Below are 22,412 nucleotides of genomic sequence, written 5' to 3' on the forward strand. Positions count from 1 at the left end.
GCTCCTGGAAGGATGAGGAGCTCTGTGGGAAGCCCTGGGAATGTTGGATCCTGGCCAGAATTCCCAGAGAATCCAGCAGGAGAGCCTTGGGAATGTGGGCAGGGATTGGGATGGGCCCATCCTGATTGGAATGTGCCACAAAGGGCAGAACCATTCCCAAAAAACCCCCATGGAAAACCTGGATTTACATCCCAAAAAAAGTATGGAAAACCTGGATTTACATCCCTCCAAATTCCATGGAAAACCTGAATCTGCATCCTCCCTAAAACCATGGAAAACCTGGATCCCCATCCTTCAAAAAACCATGGAAAACCTGGATCTACATCCCTCCAAATTCCATGGAAAACCTGGATCTACATCCTTCATAAAACATGGAAAACTTGAATCTGCATCCTCCCTAAAACCATAGAAAACCTGGATCCAACTTCCCTCCAAAACCATGGAAAACCTGAGTCCCCATCCCTCAAAACATGGAACACCTGGAAGATTTTCTTCCATGGAAATTCCAGGATTTCTGAGCAACCTCTGCAGTCGGAGCCTCTGGAGCAGCTCCCGCTTTCCAGCATGACACGGCACTTCCCAGCCCTTGGAAAAATCCAGGATTAAACCCAGAAATCTGGGAATTCCTGACCTTGGAAAAACGTCCTGGATTAACAAATCCCACCTTATTCCCAGCTCAATATCCAGGAATTCCTTGGATTCCTCCAGGGATGGCGACTCCAGACCTCCCTGAGCAGTCCCTGCCAAGGCCTGAGCGCCCTTCCCATGGGAAAATTCCCAAATATCCCAGCGGAGCCTCCCCTGGCCCAGCTCGAGGCCATTCCCTGTTTTCCTATCCCCTATTCCCTCAGGAATTCTGTGACACCTGGAATTCCCAAATCCAGCAGCATTCCCGGGTTTAATCCACATGAATTCCTCATGGGAATTCCCAGGTTTCAATCCAGCTCATCCCAACTCCGGCTGGGCGGGATTTTCCTGGGAATGAGAATCCAGGAGCCAGTGGCAAACAGTGGGAAAAGAGCGTTTTCCATGGGGTTTTCCCATGGGGTTTTTCCATGGATATGGCAGCAGAGGAGTGATGGGAACATGTGGAAACCTTGGGATGTCCACCGGAATTTTTGGGATCAGCTCCGCCCCATCCCTGGATCCAGGATCCGATTTCCAGGATCACCAGGAGAGGATGGATTTTCCCAGCATCAGAAATTCTGGGAATTGTGTCCCAACATCCCGAATCCCTGAGCAACAGGAATTCCCATGGAATTCCTCATTCAGAATTCCTGATCCACAATCCCCCCCCAATTCCATAACTTTCCCAGGAGGTGTCTCCCAGTTTGGGTTTTCTGGGAATTTCAGGCCAGACAAGGACAGGGAAACTTTGGGAAGTGCAGGAAAACCGGGATGGGAGAGGAAGATCCCTCTGCCCCCCAATCCAGTCTGGAATAAACAGCAGGAATGGAGGGAAAACCAGGAAAAGTCGAGTTCCAAAAATCCTGGAAAACTCCCAACACACGGAGGCCACAGCGAGGAAGAAAATGTGGGAAAAAGGGATAAAGCTGGGAGGGAAAAAAAATTCCAAGGAAAAATTCCATAGTTACCTACTTCACCGAGCTGCTGGTCTGGAGCATGGATGGGAATGGAAAAGAGAAAAAAAACATGGAAAAAGAGAAAAAAAACATGGAAAAGAGAAAAAAACATGGAAAATGTGCAGAGGCGCAAACAGAACAACATGGAAATTAAATATGGGAATGAGCTCCAGTGAAATCTCGGGAATTGTCCCCTGGAATGTTGTCCAGGGAAGTGTGGACTCCTCATCCAAGTCAGAGCATGGACAATCCCTAAAAATCCAACCCATGATCCCAAATTTGTTTGGAATTCCAGGTTGGAATTCCAGGTCAGACCATGGACAACTTCTCCAAATCCCAAAAGAACCCAAATTTGGTTGGAATTCCAGATCAGGACCATGGAAAATCCCAAAATCCCCAAAAGATCCCCAAATTGGTTGGAATTCCAGGTTGGAATTCCAGGTTGGAATTCCAGGTCAGACCATGGAAAATCCCCAAAATCCCCAAAAGATCTCCAAACTTGGTTGGAATTCCAGGTTGGAATTCCAGGTCAGACCATGGACACCACTCCAAACCAAACCCACGATCCCAAACTTCGATGAGCCCCAAAATCAGATGATGGACAGTCCCTCAAATCCCAAAAAACATCCCAAATTTGGGTGGAAATCCAGGTCAGATCATGGACACCACTCCAAATCCAACCTGAGATCCCAAATTCCACTGGAATTCCAAATGATACTATGGACAACCCCTCCAATCCCAAAAAAGATCCCGAATTCAGTTGGAATTCCAGGTCAGACCATGGAAACCACTCCAGTCCCAAAAAGATCCCAAATTTGGTTGGAATTCCAGGCTGGAATTCCAGGTTGGAATTCCAGGTCACACCTTGGACAACCCCTCCAAATCCCCACAAATATCCCAAATTCGGTTGGAATTCCAACCTGAAACTCCAGCCAAATTTGGGATTTGGAGGGGTTGTCCATGGTCAGATCTGGAATTCCAACCTGGAATTCCAACCAGATTTGGGATATTTTGGGGGGTTTGGAGGGGTTGTCCATGGGGTGACCTGGAATTCCAGCCCCTCCAAATCCCGAAAAAAAATCCCGAATTTGGTTGAATCCCAATCCCAAACTTCCCGTTTAAACCCAACCCAAGATCCCAAACGAGGCTGGAATTCCAGCTGAGACTTCCCACCTCTCCAAATTCCCATTTTTTCCATGATCCCAGCACTCCCCAATCCTACGGAAACTCAATTCCCTCTGGAATTCTCCCGCCGATTTTGGGTCGCGTCGGAAAACTGGGACAGTTCCGAGGTCAGGCTGAGGGACACCGGGATGCGGAGCGGAATTAATGAGGAATTTTCTAATTTTGGGATGGGAATCGGGGCCGGCTGCCAGACAGAATATTCCTGACCGGAAAATCTCCTGGGTTTCTCCATCTCCAAGGAAAACCGGGCACCAATGGCACTTCCCAAATTCCAGCTGGGAATTCGGGGTCACTCAGAACCCCTTGTTTATGGGTTGGAATTCCAGGTGGGAATAAAAATTCCCAGGATTGTCTGGAGCTGAGGAGGGAGCAAATCCACCTCAGAATTCCCAGGAAAATTCTGGAATTATTCCCCAAAATACCAACAGGATTCCCATTCTGTTTTGAGCTTTTCTAGGGATATCCCATCATTCAGGGATCCCAATGGAATTCCTGTGGGGAAGGGGAAGCACAAGGAGATTTTTCCAGAGGATGGAGAAGAACAAAATTCCAGGACTAAATTCTGGGATTAAAATGCAGGGAAAGTGCCAGGAAATGCAGGAACACCAAAATGAATCCTTAAAATTATTCCTTCAAAAATTAAAATAAAGAGAGGGAATTTTGTTTCTTTTGGAAAACTCTAGGAATTTTCCTGCTAAATTTAAGATTTCTGTGTCCAAAGGTTTTTCCCACCAGGAGCATTTTCTGCTCCAGGCCCTGATCCCAAAAATCAAGGCTCTGATTCCCAAAAAGATTCCCAAAAAGATTCCCAAAAAGATTCCCAAAAAGATCCATGAAATTATCCCAGGGATCTGAAAAGCCTCGGCCTGGAAAATTGGATTTATAATGGAGGCTCTTCCCCAGAATTCCAGGAAAAAGGAAGGGAAAAAAGCAGGAAATTTGGGAATTCTGTCTCAAAATTCCGAGTTTTGATGGGATCTCCCTCTCTCACCACCAAGAATTTTTCCAGGGATAACTGATAAGAATTCCCAACGTCCTCCCACATTCCAGAAGCAAATGTGATTTTGATGGGAATGTTCTGGAATGACCCAGCCTAATCCAGGATATTTCCAAGATTTTCTGATGGCTTTTCATCCACACATTTTAAAAATCTCCTTTTTTTTGGCATTTCAGGAATTCTGGGATGACTCCAAGGGATCCCAACCGAGAAATTCCTGACGGAATTTTTGGTCCTCAGCAAATAAGGAAGAAATTCCATTAAAAACAGGGAGATAGGGAATAAAAAAAAAAAAAATCCAGGAATTGTCCTGACCTAGGAGCTTCCCTGTGGATTCCAGAATTTGGGATCTTCCCTGGACAAAAATCCATGCTGAAGGAAAAGCAAATCATGGAAAAAGTTGGGAAGTTTTGAATCCCGAGCAAGGGGATGGGAAGAATTCATGGAATTCTGGAATGGTTTGGTTGGGAAAGATTTTAGGGCTCATCCCATTCCAATCCCTTTTCCAACAAAATCCCCCAAAATCCTGAGGCCGTCCCTAAATCCCTAATTTTTTTTTCTCCCCTATATCCAGCAGAGAATTTTCCCTCGGATTTCCAGGCAGGAAATTTGGATTTAGGGAAGTTCAAAGTGGAGCGGCTCCAAAAATCCCACCAAACTTTTCCTGGTGACCTGAAATCCCTCAAATCCCAATGGAAAAATCCTGGCCTGACCCAAAACAAAGGAATTTAGCCCAGGAAAAAGGCGGATTTGGGACAGATGGCATTCCCGAGGGCTTGGATAATTTTCCAGCTGGGAACCAGCTGCATCCTGGCTTCTTCCCAATCCTTCCCAAATGACCTTCCCAGAGGAAAAACCAGGAGCAGGAGGAGAAATTCCTGACCTTGGGATGAAGGGGGAAAACTTCCCCAGGAATTCCGAGCCCTGGAGAAGCCACGGGAATGAGGTGATCCAGGGAAATGTGACTAAAAAACGGGAATATGGGATGGGGAGGGATCCTGGGAAGGACGTGGAGGTGTTGGAGTAAATCCGGGAGGACTCAAGGGATGGAAAAAGGAGGAAAAGCTGGGAAAACTGGGAATGTTCCCCTGGAGAAGGGAAGGCTCCAGGGAGAGATTCCAGAACATTCCAGGGCCTCCAGGAGAGCTGGAATTTGGGAAAGGCCTGGAGGGACAGGACACAGGGAATGGCTTCCCACTGGGAAAGGGGAGGTTGGGGTGGGAATTTGGGAATTCCCAGAGAATCCCCGGATCCCTGGAATGTCCAAGGAAAGGCTGGAGCAGCCTGGGATGGTGAGGTTGGAATGGGATGGGATTGAAGGTCCATGGATCCCATCCCAAACCATTCTGGGATTCTGGGATCAAGAATGCTCAGAATCCATCCCGAGGGATTTTTATGGAATTTGGGAATGGAAAAGGGAAAGGAGACCCTTTCTGGAGTCCTGACATTCCCAGTGAAGCCCCTGGATCCCAAAATTCCTTCCTAGAGAGGAGTTGGGGTGGGGACGGATCCAATGTCAGGCTGGGAGAGCTGGGAATGGAGGGAATTCCCTGGGAATGGGGAGTTTGGGGTGGGAATTTGGGCAGGAATTCCTGGCTGGAATTGCCAGAGCAGCTGTGGCTGCCCTGGATCCCTGGAATGTCCCAGGAAATGTTGGAGCAGCCTGGGATTGTGGGATTGTCCCTGCCCTTGGAATGGGAATGATGTCATGGATAAGGATGGGATTCATCATTCCAGGATCCTGGAGATTCCCAGGCTGTCCCTTGGCTGGAATTCCTGCAATTCCAGCTTCCCATCCTCATCCAGCAATTCCTGCAATTCCCAAACTGCTTCCCACACTTCCAGCTCCACCTTTTCCCTCCAGCATTCCCATTCCCAGGAATTGCCATCATCCCCCACATCATTCCAGAATCCTGGAGAGTTCCCTTGGTTGGAATTCCTCCAATTCCAGTTTCCCATCCTCATCCAGCAATTCCTTTCATCCATGTCCCACCCTTCCCACATTTCCAGCTCCACCTTCTCCTTCCAGGACCCTCCACCCCCCAACGTTCCCATTCCCAGGAATTTCCATCATTCCCAGGAATCTCCATCATCCCCCACATCATTCCAGAATCCTGGAGAGTTCCCTTGGCCGGAGTTCCTCCAATCCCAGCCTTTCCCAACATTCCCAGACACCCCCTGAGCTCAGGGCTCCAGCTGGATCCAGGATTTTCCCGGGATTTTCCCGGTTTGGAAGCAGCTCTTCCCTGTTTCCCAAATCCATGGAACATGACAAAGCAGCTCGGCTCAGCCCGGAGCTGCCAAGATTCCCAAAAAACACCAATCAGCCTCTCCGGGCGCTTCCCGGAGAAATTCCATGCGGGAAGGGATTGGCTCTGGACTTCCCGATGCTCCCAAACTCCGGGAATGATCCAGGGAAGCGATTCCCGCTCCCGGGGGTCACCCCACGCCCTCCTCCCCCTTCCCACGAGTTGTTTTTTCCCTGGAGATCACACGCCAGGAATTTCGGGATGAAGAAGCGAATCCCAAGGATTTGGTGACCACCCACTCCCACGGCAGCACGAGGAAACGCAGGGAAGAGGGGAGGGGGGGTGGAGGGGGGGAAAAAACATCGGGAAAAACATTCCAGGTGCCAGGAATCCTTCCCGGATCCCGGAATTCCACACCTGCATCCCAGGAATTCCCAATCCCATCCCGAAATCCATAGGAAACCTGCTCGAATTCCAAGGAATCCTCACCACAGGCCCTTCCCTGCCGGCTGCCGCTCCTCTCCCGAGGGAAAACAAATCCATGGGAACGGCAGCGGGAATGTCGAAGCCGAGGAGAATCCTGGAGCAGCAATTCCAAGCTGGGAATATTCCCTGTCTGCCTCTGCCATGGCACAGCCGGAGCTTCCCGTCATTCCAGAGGCTCCAGCTCTGGAATCCGCGAAAAAAATCGCGGAGGAGGGAGAGGAGGAGGAGGAGAAGCTCCCGAAACTTTCCGGGGGGAAAAAACTCTGGAATTCTCCGGCTGGCAGGGAAGCCCTTCCCGGTGTCTGGCATTCCAGCAGAATTCCCAGCCCAGCCCCACGGCAGCGCCGGCGTTACCCAGGAAAATCCCCCGGCTCCCGCTGCAGCTCTGGGAGCGGAGCCGGGAAAAGCTGGAATGCTTCGCGTGAGGGGGGGGTGGGAATTTGGGGTGTGGGAACGGGATTTGGGAGGGGAGCTGGGGTGGGAACAGCGGGAATGGGAAAGGACCCGGAGATGGGGCCCTGCAGAAGGGATGGGGACCCCAAAATCAGGATGGGAACCCCAAAACCAGGATGGGGACCCTGAAACCAGGATGGGGACCCCACAGAGCTGCGGCCCCAAAACCGGGATGGGGACCCCAAAACCAGGACGGTGACCCCAAAACCAGGATGGGGACCCCGAAACCAGGATGGGGACCCCGAAACCAGGATGGGGACCCGAAACCAGGATCCCACAGAGCTGCGGCCCCAAAACCGGGAGGGAGACCCCAAAACAGAGCTGGGAACGCTGGGAACCCCGCAACAGGACTGGGGATCCCAAAATCAGGATGGGAACCCCAAAACCAGGATTGGGACCCCAAAACCAGGATGGGAACCCCAAAACCAGGATGGGAACCCCAAAACCAGGATCCCACAGAGCTGCAGCCCCAAAACCGGGAGGGAGACCCCAAAACAGAGCTGGGAATGCTGGGAACCCCAAAACAGAGCTGGGAACCCCACAACAGGACTGAGGACCCCAAAACCAGGATGGGAACCCCACAGAGCTGCAGCCCCAAAACCAGGAGGCAGACCCCAAAACCAGGCTGGAGACCCCACAACCGCAAATAGGATTGGAAACCCCACAAAGCTGCAGCCCCATAACCAGGATGAGGATCCCACAAAGGAACTGGGGACCCCACAGCCCTGCAGCCCCACAGGCACAGATGGGGACCCTCCAAAGATGCAGCCCCATAACCGAGCTGGAGACCCCACAGAGCTGCAGCCCCAAAACCAGTCTGGAAACCCCACAGAGCTGCAGCCCCAAAACCAGCCTGGAAACCCCACAGTTCTGGAACTCCATAACCGAGCTGGAGACCCCACAGAGCTGCAGCCCCAAAACCAGCCTGGAAACCCCACAGAGATGTAGCCCCAAAACCGAGCTGGGGACCCCACAGCTGGGGGGGTGAGCACCAAAGCACCACAACCCCATAACTGCCCTGAGGATCCCAAAGCGCTGCAGCCCCACAGGTGGGGTGGAGACCCCACAGAGCTGCAGCCCCACAAGGGGGCTGGAAACCCCACAAAGCTGCAGCCCCACAACCTGTCTGGAAACCCCACAGTTCTGGAACCCCACAACCAGTTCTGGAGACCCCACAGTGCTGCAACCCCACAGACCTGGGCAGGGGATCCCAGAGTTCTGCAGCCTCACAACCAGCCTGGAGACCCCCAAAAGCTGCAGCCCCACACCTGAGCTGGACACCCCACAAAGCTGCAACGCAACAAGCTGGAGACCCCACAGGTGGCTTGGGCACCCCAAGGCTCCACAGCCCCACAACAGACACCCCACAGGTGGCTTCAAGACCCCACAGAGCTGCAGTCCCACAACCAGCCTGGAGACCCCATAAAGCTGCAGCCCCACAACCATCCTGGAGACCCCACAGAGCTGCAACCCCACCGTTCTGCAGCCCCACAGGTGGGTTGGATACCCCCAAAAGCTGCAACCCCAAAGCCAGCCTGGAGATCCCAAAAGCTGCAGCCCCACAGGTGGACTGGAGACCCCACAATTCTGTAACCCCATAACCAACTTGGAGACCCCACAAAGCTGCAACCCAGCAAGCTGGAGACCCCACAGGTGGGTGGGAGACCCCACAGAGCTGCAGCCCCACACCTGGGCTAGAGACCCCACAGTTCTGTAACCCCACAGGTGGGTTGGATAACCCCAAAAGCTGCAGCCCCACACCTGGGCTGGAGACCCCATAAAGCTGCAACCCCACACAGCTGGGCAGGGGATCCCAGAGTTCTGCAGCCCCACAATCAGACTGGAAACCCCACAGTTCTGCAGCCCCACAAGCGGGTTGGATACCCCCAAAAGCTGCAGCCCCACACCTGGACAGGGGATCCCACAGTTCTGCAGCCCCACAGGTGGCTCCGACACCCCAAGGCACCGCAGCCCCACACGCGGGCTGGACACCCCACAAAGCTGCAGCCCCACAGGTGGCTCGGACACCTCACAAAGCTGCGACCCCCACAAGCAGCCTGAACCCGCCAGAGCTCTGCAGCCCCACAGGTGGCCCCGATCCCTTCTCCCCACACCTGAGCGCTGCCCCATCGCACCCGCAGCTCCGCCAGTGCCGCATCCAGCGGGGGCATCGCCCGCGCCTCCTCCCGCCCTGCTCGGCCGCTCCCTGCCGCTGTCCCCGGTGCTGTCCCCGGAGCTGTCCCCGGTGCTGTCCCGCTGTCCCCGGCGCTGTCCCCGGTGCTGCCCCCCGCCCGTCCCGCCGTCCCCACTCACCCTTGACGGCCTCCCCGCGGTTGAGCTGGATCTCGCCATCACCCTGCGGCGCGTAGCTCTTCACCACGATGAACTTGCGGCCGGGCACGGCGCTGTACAGCTTGCGCTTGGGCCCGCGCAGCGGGGCGGGCGCGGCGTGCGGAGCGGGCTCGGAGCCGGGGCCGGCGGGCGGAGCGCCGGCAGCACCGGGGCTGTAAACGAACACGTAGGTTACGGTGCTGATGCCCGGCAGCTCGCGGCTCGCCCCGCCGCGCCCCGCGGGCTGCGCCATGGCCGGGGCGGCTCGGTGGTGGTGGCCCCCGCGGGGCTCAGCGTGGCCCCGGCGGTGCCGGCCGGGCGCGGCCAGCGGAGGAGGCTGGAGCGGCAGCGGCTGCGGGGCGGCCGCCGCCCGGCACCGGCGGCTCCATGGCGCAGCGGCGCCGCCCGGGCCGCGCTCCGCTCCGCTCCCTCCGGCGCACCATGGCCCGGGGCAGGTGGGGCCGCAGCCCGCGGCTCCTCCCCCGGCGGGCGGGACCGCGCCGGACCGGCCGCCCCCGCCGCCCCCGCGGAGCTGGCGGCGCGGTGCCGAGCCCGGCGGCGGTGCCGGACCGGATCGGGCTGAGCCGGACCGGACCGAGCTGAGCGGAGCGGAGCGGAGCCGGACCGGGCGCGGAGCCGCCCCCTGGTGGCCGCTGGCGGTGCTGCCCCTGGGGGGAAAATGTGGGGATGGGAATGTGGGAATGGGTGTGGGAATATGGGAATAGGTGTGGGAATATGGGAATAGGAATGGGAATGGGTGTGAGAATACGAGAATGGATGTGGAAATATGGGAATAGGTGTGGGAATGGGAATATGGGAATGGGTGTGGGAATGGGAATGGGTGTGGGAATATGGGAATAGGAATGGAAATGGGTATGGGAATGGGAATGTGGGAATGGGTGTGGGAATATGGGAATGGGAATATGGGAATGGGTGTAGGAATGGAATGGGAATGGGTGTGGGAATATGGGAATAGGAATGGAAACGGGTATGGGAATGGGAATATGGGAATGAGTGTGGGAATATGGGAATGGGTGTGGGAATGGGAATGGGTGTGAGAATATGAGAATAGGAATGGGAATGGGTGTGGAAATATGGGAATGGGTGTGGGAATATGGGAATAGGAATGGGAATGGGAATGAGTGTGGGAATGGGTGTAGGAATGGAATGGGAATGGTGATGGGGATAGATATGGGAATGGGAATAGGGATGGGAATGGCAATGGGAATTAGAATGGGAATGGCAGTGGATGTGGGAATGGCAATGGGTGTGGGAACGAAATGGGAATGGGGAAGGATGTGGGAATGGGAATGTGGGAATGGGAATATCGGAATGGGTGTGGGAATGGGATCAGGATCAGGTGTGGGAGCAAGAGTGGGATGAGAGAGGGATCCCAAGAGTGGGATCAGGTGTGGGACCAGGATCGGGATTGGGTGTGGGATTGGGATTGGATGTGGGATCGGGATCGGGATTGGGATTGGGATTGTGTGTGGAATGGCAGCAGCGAAGGGAGCAGCCCTGGGGCAGGGAGGGCTCGGAGAGGGGAGAAGGGAGTGGGATGGGGATAGGATGGAGGGAAAGGATGGGACAGCATGGAGGGATGGAGGGATGGGAGAGGGGGAGGGAGGGAAGGACGGAGGGTGGGATGGGGATAGGGTGAGGGAAGGATGGAGGGAGGGAAGGAGGGAAGGAGGGAAGGAGGGAAGGAGGGAAGGAGGGAAGGAGCCACCGGCCATGGGGAAGACGCGGAGCCGCAACCACGGGGCTGGGGGAGGTTGGGGGGATTTGGGGCGCGGTCACCGGGCAGGGGAGGCTGCGGGGTCCGGAGTGCCTGGTTCCCATTCCCAGTTCCCATTCCCAGTTCCCAATTCCCATTCCCAGTTCCTAGTTCCCATTTCCAATTCCCATTCCCAGTTCCCATCCCATTCCCGGTTCCCAATTTCCATTCCCAGTTCATAGTTCCCATTTCCCATTCCCTGTTCCCATTCCCAATTCCCATTCCCAGTTCGGGGGTGCCCACAATGCCCCAATCTCTGTTTTTGTCCCCAAAATTCCATATTTGCCCCACCCCCAATTTTTGCCACCCTGTGCCACCTGTGCCCCAGTGCCACCTGTGTGTGACAACCCTGTGTGACATTGACCTGTGCCACCCTGTGCCCACTGCCACCCACAGTGACACTTTTAGTGCCTCTGTCACTTGCGCTGCCCCGTGCCCTGGTGTCACTTGTCACAGCCCGTGCCCTGCTGCCACACACAGCAACCCTGGTGTCACTGTCACCTGTGCCACCCCTGTGTGCCACTGTCACCTGTGCCACCCCTGTGCTTTGGTGACACTTGTCACAGCCTGTGCCCCACTGCCACCTGTGCCATCTCATGCCCACGGCACCCACAGTGACACTTTGTGCCACTGTCACCTGTGCCACTCTGTGTCCCAGTGCCACTTGTGCCAGCCTGAGCCTCACTATCACCTGTGACAATCTGCCACCAGTGCCACCCACAGCAGCCCTGGGTGCCACCACCACATGTCACCACGTCACCCTGTGCCGCAGTGTCACCTGTGACAACTGTGTGCCACTGTCACCTGAGCCACCTGTGCCCACGGCCACCCACAACAACCCTGGTGCCACTGTCACCTGTGTCACCCCTGTGTGCCACTGTCACCTGTGACAATGTGTGTCCCACTGTCACCTGTGCCTCAGTGCCACCTGTGACAACTGTGTGCCACTGTCACCTGTGCCACCCTGTGCCCCAGTGCCACTCGTGCCATCCCTGGGTGCCATTGTCACCTGGGCCACCTGTGCTCACAGCCACCCACAGCAACCCTGGTGCCACTGTCACCTGTGCCACCCCTCCAGCATTCTCCAGGGGGGAAGATCCCAAAGAATTCCGGGGGAAAACTTCTGCAAAGAGCTCAAATCCCAGAATTTCCGAGGTTGGAAAAGAATTCCAAAGACACCGAGCCCAAGAGTGGAATTCCAGGAATTCCTTGGACACTTACAGGGATGGCAACTCCGAACCTCCCTGACTGCCCTTTCCATGGGGGGAAAATATTCCATGAGCAAAAAATTCCACCGGCAAAAAAAATTCCATGAGCAAAAAAAATTCCATGAGCAAAAAAAATTCCATTGGAAAAAAAGTTCCATGAGGAAAAAAACCAATTCCAGGAGCGGAGCTGCCCGGATGGGGTTGGATGTTTTCCATGGGAGAGAATTCCTGGGAGTTTTTCTAGGCTTTTCTCTTCATCCCTTTTATCTCCCCACACCAGGCCCACATTCCACAAATCCGGAGCTCATCCCGGATTTCTGGAACGAGGGATAAATCCAACAGCGGGGATTAAAATTCCCAGTGGATCCGGGATTTCTCCACGCTTGATCCTCCTCCTGGGATTCCCGAGGGATTCTGAAGGAAAAGGGAATTCTGGGAAGGAGCAGCAGCTCTTCCTCCTGCCCCTGGTTTTGTGTTCCATGGAATTTTTTTTGCCCTGCATTCCGTCCCTTTGGAATGCCAGGTGGGATTGACGGGATTCCATGGCTGATTCCAGGGAATTCCAGCCCATGGAAGCATCTGGCTGGGTTTGGTGCTTCCATCGGGAATTGTCCCGTTCCAGGATGGAAAAATTTCCTCTGGAATAAACTTGGAATAAATCCCCAGGGAATTCTCATTCCAGGGGGATGAACAGACCACGATATTCCCAAAAATCCCTTTCCATGCATCCAAGGATCCCAAAAATCCAGGATGTTTTAATTTCTGTGGGATTTCAAGGGAATGATCAAAAGTAAATTCCAGGGATAGGTTTGAACAACGCTTCCCTTGGGAATTCCCAGAATTCCCAGAATTCCTGACCTCTCTTTCCCAGGGAAAGGAGCCCAAATCCTGGGAAGAGCATCCAGAGGGAGCCAGGAGGGCTCATCCTGGAAAAAAAAAAAAAAAAAAAAAAAAAAAAGAGAGGATTGGGAGGGATGTTTTCCCTCCAGAATTCCATGGCAGGTGGGATTTGGGATCTGCTCCCAGGAAATCCCAGGGAACAGCCTCAAGCTGTGCCAGAGGAATTTTAGGTTGGAGATTGGGAAAAATTCCTGAATTCCCACACACAGTTAGGAAGAATTCCTGATTTTTCATAGAATTGGGGAAAATTTCTGACTCTTCACACAGAATTAGGAAGAATTCCTGGGTTCCCAAACACAATTAGGAAAAAATCCTAAATTTTCACACAGAACTAAGCAAAATTCCTGAATTCCCACAGAATTAGGGAAAATCCCTGAATTCCCAGAAACAATTGAGAAAAATCCTAAATCCTTCCCAAATCCAGAGGGGCCTTAGGGCTCAAAAAAAAACTGGGAATGGGGATGGGATGAACTTAAGGAATGAAATATCCAGAGGGATGATTCCCACAGAGTCAGGGGGAAATTCCTGAATTTTCACAGAGTTAGGAAGAATTCCCAAATTCCCACAGAACTGGGGAAAATCCCCAAATTCCCAAACACAATTAGGAAGAATTCCTGAATTTTCACACACAATTGGGAAGAATTCCTGGATTTCCATGCACAACGAGGAAAAATATTCTGAATTCACACAGAACTGGGGCGGGGGGGAAATCCTGAATTCCCAGAAACAATTGGGAAAAATCCTAAATCCTTCCCAAATCCAGAAGGGCCTCAGGGCTCCAAAAAACTGGGAGTGGGGCTGGGATGAACTTAAGGAGTGAAATATCCGGAGGGATGATCCCAGCACGAGGAGCTGGGTCGGGAAACTCGTGGTGTTGGAGTGGGATTGGGAAAAGCACGTGGGAATGAGTCAGAGTCACGGCCACGAGGGAGGAGGGATCCAACTAAAAACCTGGAAAAAGCCAGGGAAAAGTTCTGCTGTCCCAGCCCTGGGAAGGGCTCAGGGATCCACTGGAATTCTGGGAGCAGCTCTGGAGAGCAGGAAAAGGGAAGGGAAGGAGATGGGAAGGGCTCAGAAAAGCTTGGAATTAAAAAACTGGGATAACTCTGAATATTCCTGATATTCCCTGGGAAACCTGCCCCAGAATCTGGATTTTTTTTCTGGGATTTTTCCAGGAAAATGGGAGAAGACTCTGGTAATTGTGGATATCCCTTGCCATGGAGTGAGGGAGTTTTTGTTGGGAATTAAAACTTCCAAGGTTTTTTTCCAACTTGAGCTGTTCAGAACCCTCAGTTGCAAACCTGGGGAATTTTTCCTGCCCCTGCTCCATGGAAAGAATTCCATGATCCTTCTATCCCTGGGAACACCTGGAAATAACAGAGCAAAATGCTCTTTCCTTGGGATATTTTCCTTTGGACAAGGAGTTAAAATTTTGAATTTTGGGAATGTTTCCGTGTCTATGGATTATGAAATTCCACATTATTTTTGACCTCTCAATGCGGATCCTGCTCTGGATCTGCCTCTGGCACATCCTAAATTCCCGAGTTTTCCGAATTCCAAGGGGGGGATGGAGCAACCTGGGATAGTGGGAGGTGTCCCTGCCATTGGAATTTGGGAATTTAGGATCGTTCCCATTCCAGGATTCCACAATTCCCACAGAATCCTCTGATCCAAATCCCTGGATATGTGAGAGATGCCAGAACCAGGGACGGTCCCCAATCCCAGCCAAACCAACATTCCCATGGGATGAGGAGCAGCAGGATAAGGCCAGATCTGATCCCAATCCCAATCCTGATCCCACTGGAACAACTGGATGTGGTATCCACAATATCCATGAATCCATGATCTCCATGAATCCACAATATCCATGATATTCATGATATCCACAATATCCATGATATCCATGAATCCATGATCCAAGCATGGGAAGGCAGGAAAATCCCAGGGAAGAACCCAATTTGACACTGGGATGAGAAGGGATGGAGGGAAGGAAAAATCCAGGGAAAATCCAGGGAAAAACTGGATCCCCAGTCCATGGGATCCCATTCCCAGCTCTGTCTCATTCCTTCCACATTCCTCCAATCCACAGCACCCCATTCCCAGCTCCATCTAATTCCATGAGATCGCTTTCCATACCACCACTCCCCCCTAAATCCATGGGATTGCATTCCCAGCTCCATCTAATTCCTTCTGCCTCCATATCCCAGTCCATGCGATCTCATTCCTGGCTCTGTCTAATTCCATCAGATCCCATTCCCAGTTCCATCTAATTCCATCAGATAGCATTCCCAGCTCTGTATAATTCCATGGAATCCCATTCTCAGACCTGTATAATTCCATCAGATCCCATTCCAGCTCTGTTTAATTCCATGGGATTGCCTTCCATGCTCCCCCAGTCCATCAGATCCCATTCCCAGCTTTGTCTCATTCCTCCCACACCCCCCCAACCAGGGGATCCCATTCCCAGCTCCATCTAATCCTTCCCAACCCCTCCTCAATCCGTGGGATTGCATTCCCAGCTCCATCTAACTCCTCCCACATCCCAATCAATCAGATCCCATTCCCAGCTGTAATTCCACCAGATTCCATTCCCAGCTTCGTCTTATTCCCTCCCACCCTCTCCCCAGTCCATGGGATCCCATTCCCAGCTCTGGTTCCATCAGATCCCATTCCCAGCTCCATCTAGTTCCTCTCCCATCCCCCCAATCCATGAGATCGCATTCCCAGCTCCATCTAATCCCTCCCACATCTCCGCAATCCGTGGGATCCCATTCCCAGCTGTAATTCCACCAGATCCCATTCCCAGCTCCATCCCAACCCTCCCCAACACCTCTATCCCATTCCCAGCTCCATCCAGTTTCTCCCACATCCCTGCAATCCATGGGATCCCATTCCCAGCTCTAAACCCACTATATCCCATTCCCAGCTCCATCTAATCCCTCCCACATCTCCACAATCCATGGGATCCTATTCCCAGTTCTGATTCCACCAGACCCCATTCCCAGCTCCATCCCAACTCCTCTATCCCATTCCCAGCTCCATCTAATCCCTCCCACATCTTCGCAATCCATGGTATCCCATTCCCAGCTCTAATCCCACCGGACCCCATTCCCAGCTCCATCCCAGCCCCGCCATCCCATTCCCAGCTCCATCCCAACCCCTCTATCCCATTCCCAGCTCCATCCCAACCCCGCCATCCCATTCCCAGCTCTAATCCCACCAGATCCCATTCCCAGCTCCATCTAATCCCTCCCACATCTTTGCAATCCATGGGATCCCATTCCCAGCTTCGATTCCACCAGATCCCATTCCCAGCTCCATCCCAACCCCTCTATCCCATTCCCAGCTCCATCCCAACCCCTCTATCCCATTCCCAGCTCCATCTAATCCCTCCCACATCTCCGCAATCCATGGGATCCCATTCCCAGCTGTAATTCCACCAGATCTCATTCCCAGCTCCATCCCAACCCCTCTATCCCATTCCCAGCTCCATCCCCAACCCCTCTATCCCATTCCCAGCTCCATCCCAACCTCACCATCCCATTCCCAGCTCCATACCTGGCCTTTCCCCGGCTGCTCCTCCGCAGGGACGGCGCCTCGCCCTCGCGCTCCTCCTGCACGCGCTGCAGCGATGGCGAGCGGCTGTGGGCGCTGCGGGCACTGCCCGAGCTGGCCACGCTCCCGTCTCCAGCCCCAATTCCCGCAATTCCCGCTGCCGCCTCCTGCATCTGCACCAGGAGCTGGGGCGGGAGGCTGCGGAGGGACGGCACGGGCGAGTACGAGGCGCGGGGCTCGGCCTTGAGGTTGTTGTCGCTGGCCGAGCGCTGCAGGACGCGCGGCGACGCCAGCCCGCCCGAGCCCAGGAGACGGCGGCGCTTGGTGTAGCTGGGGGTTTCTCGGAAAGGCACTGGGGGAAAAATGGGAATATGGGGTTAGGGTGGGAATTGAAGGCGTGGAAAGGTGGGAATGTGGGATGAGGTGGGGATTGAAGGCATAGAAAGATGGGAATGTGGGACTAGATGGGAATTGAAGGCATGGAAAGGTGGGAATGTGGGATTAAGTGTTGGGGGTTACTTGGAAAGGTACTGGGGAACAAAAAATGGGAATATGGGGGGTTAGGGTGGGATTGAAGGCATGGAAAGGTGGGACTGTGGGATTAGATGCGAATTGAAGGCCGGAAAATGATGGGAAACTGGGATTATGTAGGAATCAAAGGCCCAAAATAGATGGAAATATGGGAAGAACGTTGGGGGTTTGTCAGAAAGGCACTGGGGGAAAAATGGGAATACAGGCAGTTAGGGTGGGCTTGAAGTCATGTAAAGGTGGGAATGTGGGATTAGATGGAAATTGAAGGCCTGGAAAGATGGGAATGCGGGATTAAGTGTTGGGGGTTTGTCAGAAAGGCACTGGGGGAAAAATGGGAATATGGGGTTAGGGTGGGATTGAAGGCATGGAAAGGTGGGAATGTGGGATTAGATGGGAATTGAAGGCATGGAAAATTGGGATTGGGGGATTAGGCATTAGGAGTTACTTGGAAAGGTACTGGGGAACAAAAAGTGGGAATATGGGGGGGTTAGGGTGGGATTTAAGGCATGGAAAGGTGGGAATGTGGGACTAGATGGGAATTGAAGGCCTGGAAAAACGGGAGTATGGGATTAAACGTTGGGGGTTTCTCGGAAAGGCACTGGGGGAAAAATGGGAATATGGGGTTAGGGTGGGAATTGAAGGCGTGGAAAGGTGGGAATGTGGGATTAGATGGGAATTGAAGGCATGGAAAGGTGGGAATGTGGGATTAAGTGTTGGGGGTTACTTGGAAAGGTACTGGGGAACAAAAAATGGGAATATGGGGGGTTAGGGTGGGAATTGAAGGCCTGGAGAGGTGGGAATGTGGGATTAGATGGGAATTGAAGGCCTGAAAATGATGGGAAAATGGGATTATGTAGGAATCGAAGGCCCAAAATAGATGGGAATATGGGAAGAAGGTTGGGGGTTTCTCAGAAAGGCACTGAGGGAAAAAATGGGAATATGGGGTTAGGGTGGGATTGAAGGCATGGAAAGGTGGGATTGTGGGATTAGGAGTTAGGAGTTGTTTGGAAAGGTACTGGGGAACAAAAAGTGGGAATATGGGGGGTTAGGGTGGGATTGAAGGCATGGAAAAGTGGGAATGTGGGCTTAGATGGGAATTGAAGGCCTGAAAATGGATGGGAATATGGGAAGAAGGTTGGGAGTTTCTTGGACTGAGAAAAAAAATGGGAATATGGGATTAGGGTGGGATTGAAGGCATGGAAAGGTGGGAATGTGGGATTAAGTGTTGATGGTGTCTTGGAAAGGTACTGAGATAAAAAATGGGAATATGGTATTAGGGTGGGAATTGAAGGCATGGAAAGGTGGGAATGTGGGATTAAGTGTTGGGAGTTTCTTGGAAAGGCACTAGGGGGAGAAAATGGGAATATGGGATTAGGGTGGGAATTGAAGGCATGGAAAGGTGGGATTGTGGGATTAGATGGGAATTGAAGACCTGAAAATGATGGGAATATGGGATTATGTAGGAATCGAAGGCCCAAAATAGATGGGAGTATGGGAAGAATGTTGGGGTTTCTCAGAAAAGCACTGAGGGAAAAAAAATGGGAATGTGGGATTAGGGTGGGAATTGAAGGCCCAAAATAGATGGGAATATGGGAAGAAGGTTGGGAGTTTCTTGGAAAAGCAGTGGGGGAAAAATGGGAATGTGGGATTAAGGCAGGAATTGAAGGCCCAGAAAATGTGGGAATATGGGATTTGGTGTTGGGAGTTTCTTGGAAAAGTACTGGGGAAAAAAAATGGGAATCTAGGATTAAGTGGGAATCACAGGCCCAAAAAAGATGGGAATACAGGATTAGGTGGGAATTGAAGGTGAAAAAAAAATGGGAAAATGGGAAGAAGGTTGGGAGTTTCTTGGAAAGGCACTAGGGGATAAAAAAGGGAATGTGGGATTAAGGCAGGAATTGAAGGCCCTAAAAAAAGGGGAATACGGGATTAAGTGTTGGGAATGTGGTTGTGGGAAAAGATGGAAGAGGGTGGGAGAGAAGGAAGGTTGGGAATCGCAGTGGGATGGGAGAATCCAGCTGTGGATCACCACCGGGAAGGGTCTGGAAGTGGCATCTCAGGAAATTCTGATGGACCAAGCTGGGACTTGTGGAATTCCCAATAATCCAGGTCCAGCTGCCACCAGGATCCACATTTCCACAAATCCCGGCTGCTCCTCCTATTCCAAGTCCTTATCCCAGAGCTCCAGGGAAAATCCAGCACACGGAATAAATCACCAATGACTCCCTGCCCTGAATTCCCTCCCAGTTCCTGGGAATGCCGGGATCCACCTGGAAGTGCAAACTCCGGCTCCTCAGAGGGACCGGGGGTGGAATCCCCATCCCGAGGGGATTTCGGGTGGAATCTGGGGATGTGGCGACCTTGGAAGTGCTGGGAATTCTTGGATTCAATGTCTTAAAGGACTTTTCCAGCCTAAACAATTCCATGAAACGGATCCGGATGTTCCGGAAAGAGAAGAGGTTCAGCTGTGGGGTCCCTATACTCCAAAATTCCAGGAAAATGGGATTTTCCAATATTTTGCTTAATGAAATCATTCCCATCTTGAAGTTTAACATCCCGGGAATTTGTCCAGTGCCTGCAGCAAAATCTGGGAAATGTGGAATCGGCCACATTCCTGGCACCAAAACATTGGGAAAACCATGGATTGCTCCCGCTCCAAGCCAGAACAGGGGACAGGGAACAGGAATTCCAAGCCCTCTGGATTTGGGATATTCCCAGAGCCGCCATTCCAAGGCTTTCCAGAGGTGAATCCTGAGGACACTCTGAGACCACCAGGAGCCGGAAAATCCCGGGATTGGGAAGGAGCAGGCCAGGCTGAGCACGGCCGTGCTCGGAATATTTTCCCGAGGAATATTTGAGGTTCAAAGTCCGAGGATTTCAGGCTCCTGGAACTCTTCCCGTTGCCGTGGCAACGCCAGGCGTTCGTTCTCCGATCAGTTCCAACCTCGGGTGCGGGAATTTCTCCCGGCAGCGGCACTTCCTGGATCCTGTCGGCACCCCCTGCCCTTAGCGCCCACAGCCGGGCATTCCCAGCGGGGAAAACAGAAAAAATCAAGGAATTTTGGGGCCAGAGAGGTTGGAAAAGCCTTCCCAGACCATCAATCCCAAAAATTCCCAGCACTGTGGGGCCACCCCTGATCCGTGTCCCCAAGTGCCACTGGGAATGAGGGATGTCCCACCAAGGTCATTCCAGTGGGAAAATTGGGTGAAAATCATGGAATTTTGGTGCCAAAGGGGTTGGAAAAGCCTTCCCAGGCCATCAATCCCAACCACTGCAAGGCCACTCCTGAGGGTGGTTTGGAGTCACCATCCCTGGAGGAATCCAAGGAATTCCTGGAATTCCACTCAGGGCTCTGGTGTGGATCGGGCACAGCTTGGATTGGTGACCTTGGAATTCTTTTCCAGCCCCAGTGATCCCAGGATTTTGGGATTTCAAACAAGCTGGGTGAGCACAATGATGATGAAGAAGAACCACCAAGTCTGAATTCTGGGATCCAGAATCAGAACATTCCCAGATTTCCAGTTCTATGGAATATTTCCTTATCCCACCCTCTGGAATCCACAATTCCCAATGGGAAAAGCCAGGAAAGAAGAGATGATGAAGATGATAATGATGACGATGATGATGATGATGATGATGATGATGATGATGACGATGATGAACCACCAAACCCAAATTCCAGGATCCAGAACCAGCACATTCCCAGATTTCCAGTTCTCTGGAACATTTCCTCATCCCACCCTCTGGAATCCACAATTCCCAGTGGGAAAATCCCAGGAAGGAGACAACAAAGGAACAAAACTCGGAGCAATTCCCACAGGGAGCTCCGGATATTACTTCCCACACTTTTCCCAGACTTTTTTCCAGGTCTGTTTCTCCCGGCAAAACAAATCCCGTCTGTTACCATGACAGCGCCGCTCCGAGCAGCCCCATCCCTGTTTTCCAAAGGAAAACATGGATCCCTGTTTTCCAAAGGGGCCTGGGTGCTCTGTGGGACACACCCAAAGCTCCCTCAGGAATTCTCAGCCTGGAGATTCTCCAGAGGCTCCTGAAAATTCCTGGCAGCCGGAGGAAAGGAAGCGCAATCAACGCTCCGAGGTTTGTTTGGATTCACTGCTTCCATGATAAATATTCATGGAAAAGCACAAGGAGTACAAATGGCTGCTCGGTTCCAGGCCACGATTCCAGTTTAATCCTGGAAAATTCCAAAGGGGAGCAGGGAAGGAGCCTGGAATGGCCCAGAGGGGAAAAGGGAAAAAGCGTTTCCCAGGCTGGAGAATTCCCACATTTTCCAAACTTAAGAATTCCCACAAAGCGATTCCCAGACTGGAGAATTCCCATGAAAGGTCCCAGACTGGAGAATTCCCACATTTCCCAGACTGGAGAATTCCCAGGTCCCCGCTCTGACAAAATTCCACAGCTCCTCCCCAGCTACCAATCCCGATTTCCAATCCCAATTTCCAAACCCCATTTCCAAACCCCATTTCCAAAACCCAGTCTGAATTTCCAATCTCAATTTCCAAACCCCTTTTCCAATCCCAGTTTTCAAATCCAATTCCCCATCTTAATTTCCAATCCAAATTTCCAGACTCCTTTTCCAAACCCCATTTCCCATCCCGATTTTCCAACCACTTTTTCAAACCCTTTTTCCAAACCCAATTCCCAATCCCAGTTTTCAAATCTCATTTCCAATCCTGATTTCCAATCTCAGTGTCCAAACCCCATTTCCAATCCCCATTTCCAATCCCCATTTCCAATCCCCATTTCCAAATCTCCTTTTCCAGTCCCAGTTCCCAAACTCCTTTTCCAAATCTCCTTTTCCAATCCCTATTTCCAATCCCAATTTCCAAACCCCTTTTCCAAACCCAATTCCCAATCCCAGTTTTCAAATCCGATTTCCAATCCTGATTTCCAAACACAATGTCCAAACCCCATTTCCAGACCCCTTTTCCAAACCCCTTTTCCAATCCCCGTTTCCCATCCCAGTTTCCAAACCCAATTTCCAAACCCCGGGAGCTCCTGGCCGCGGGCAGGACCATCTGGACCTGCTGCTCGGGCTGGAATTAGTTTGGAAATCTTCCCTGACCTATTTTTTCATCCAGAGCTGATTCCCAGACATCCCATTGTTCCTGACAGCTTTCCATGCAGCTTTTCCT

The 22,412-nt window shown here is 52.4% G+C and overlaps 1 protein-coding gene across 1 annotated transcript in view; it reads right to left on the reverse strand.

The window, feature by feature from the left end:
- Positions 1–22,412, reverse strand: part of SHANK3 (SH3 and multiple ankyrin repeat domains 3) — a 145,988-nt gene that overhangs the window by 77,405 nt on the left and 46,171 nt on the right. Inside the window, exons 11-12 of the mRNA XM_042779181.1 lie at positions 16,728–17,076; positions 9,267–9,457 (exon numbers count right to left, since the gene is read on the reverse strand). Coding sequence (XP_042635115.1) covers positions 9,267–9,457; positions 16,728–17,076 — 540 coding nt within the window. The remainder of the gene's footprint in view (positions 1–9,266; positions 9,458–16,727; positions 17,077–22,412) is intronic.

This window comes from Catharus ustulatus, chromosome 4, assembly GCF_009819885.2.
Source record: "Catharus ustulatus isolate bCatUst1 chromosome 4, bCatUst1.pri.v2, whole genome shotgun sequence".
NCBI lineage: Eukaryota > Metazoa > Chordata > Aves > Passeriformes > Turdidae > Catharus > Catharus ustulatus.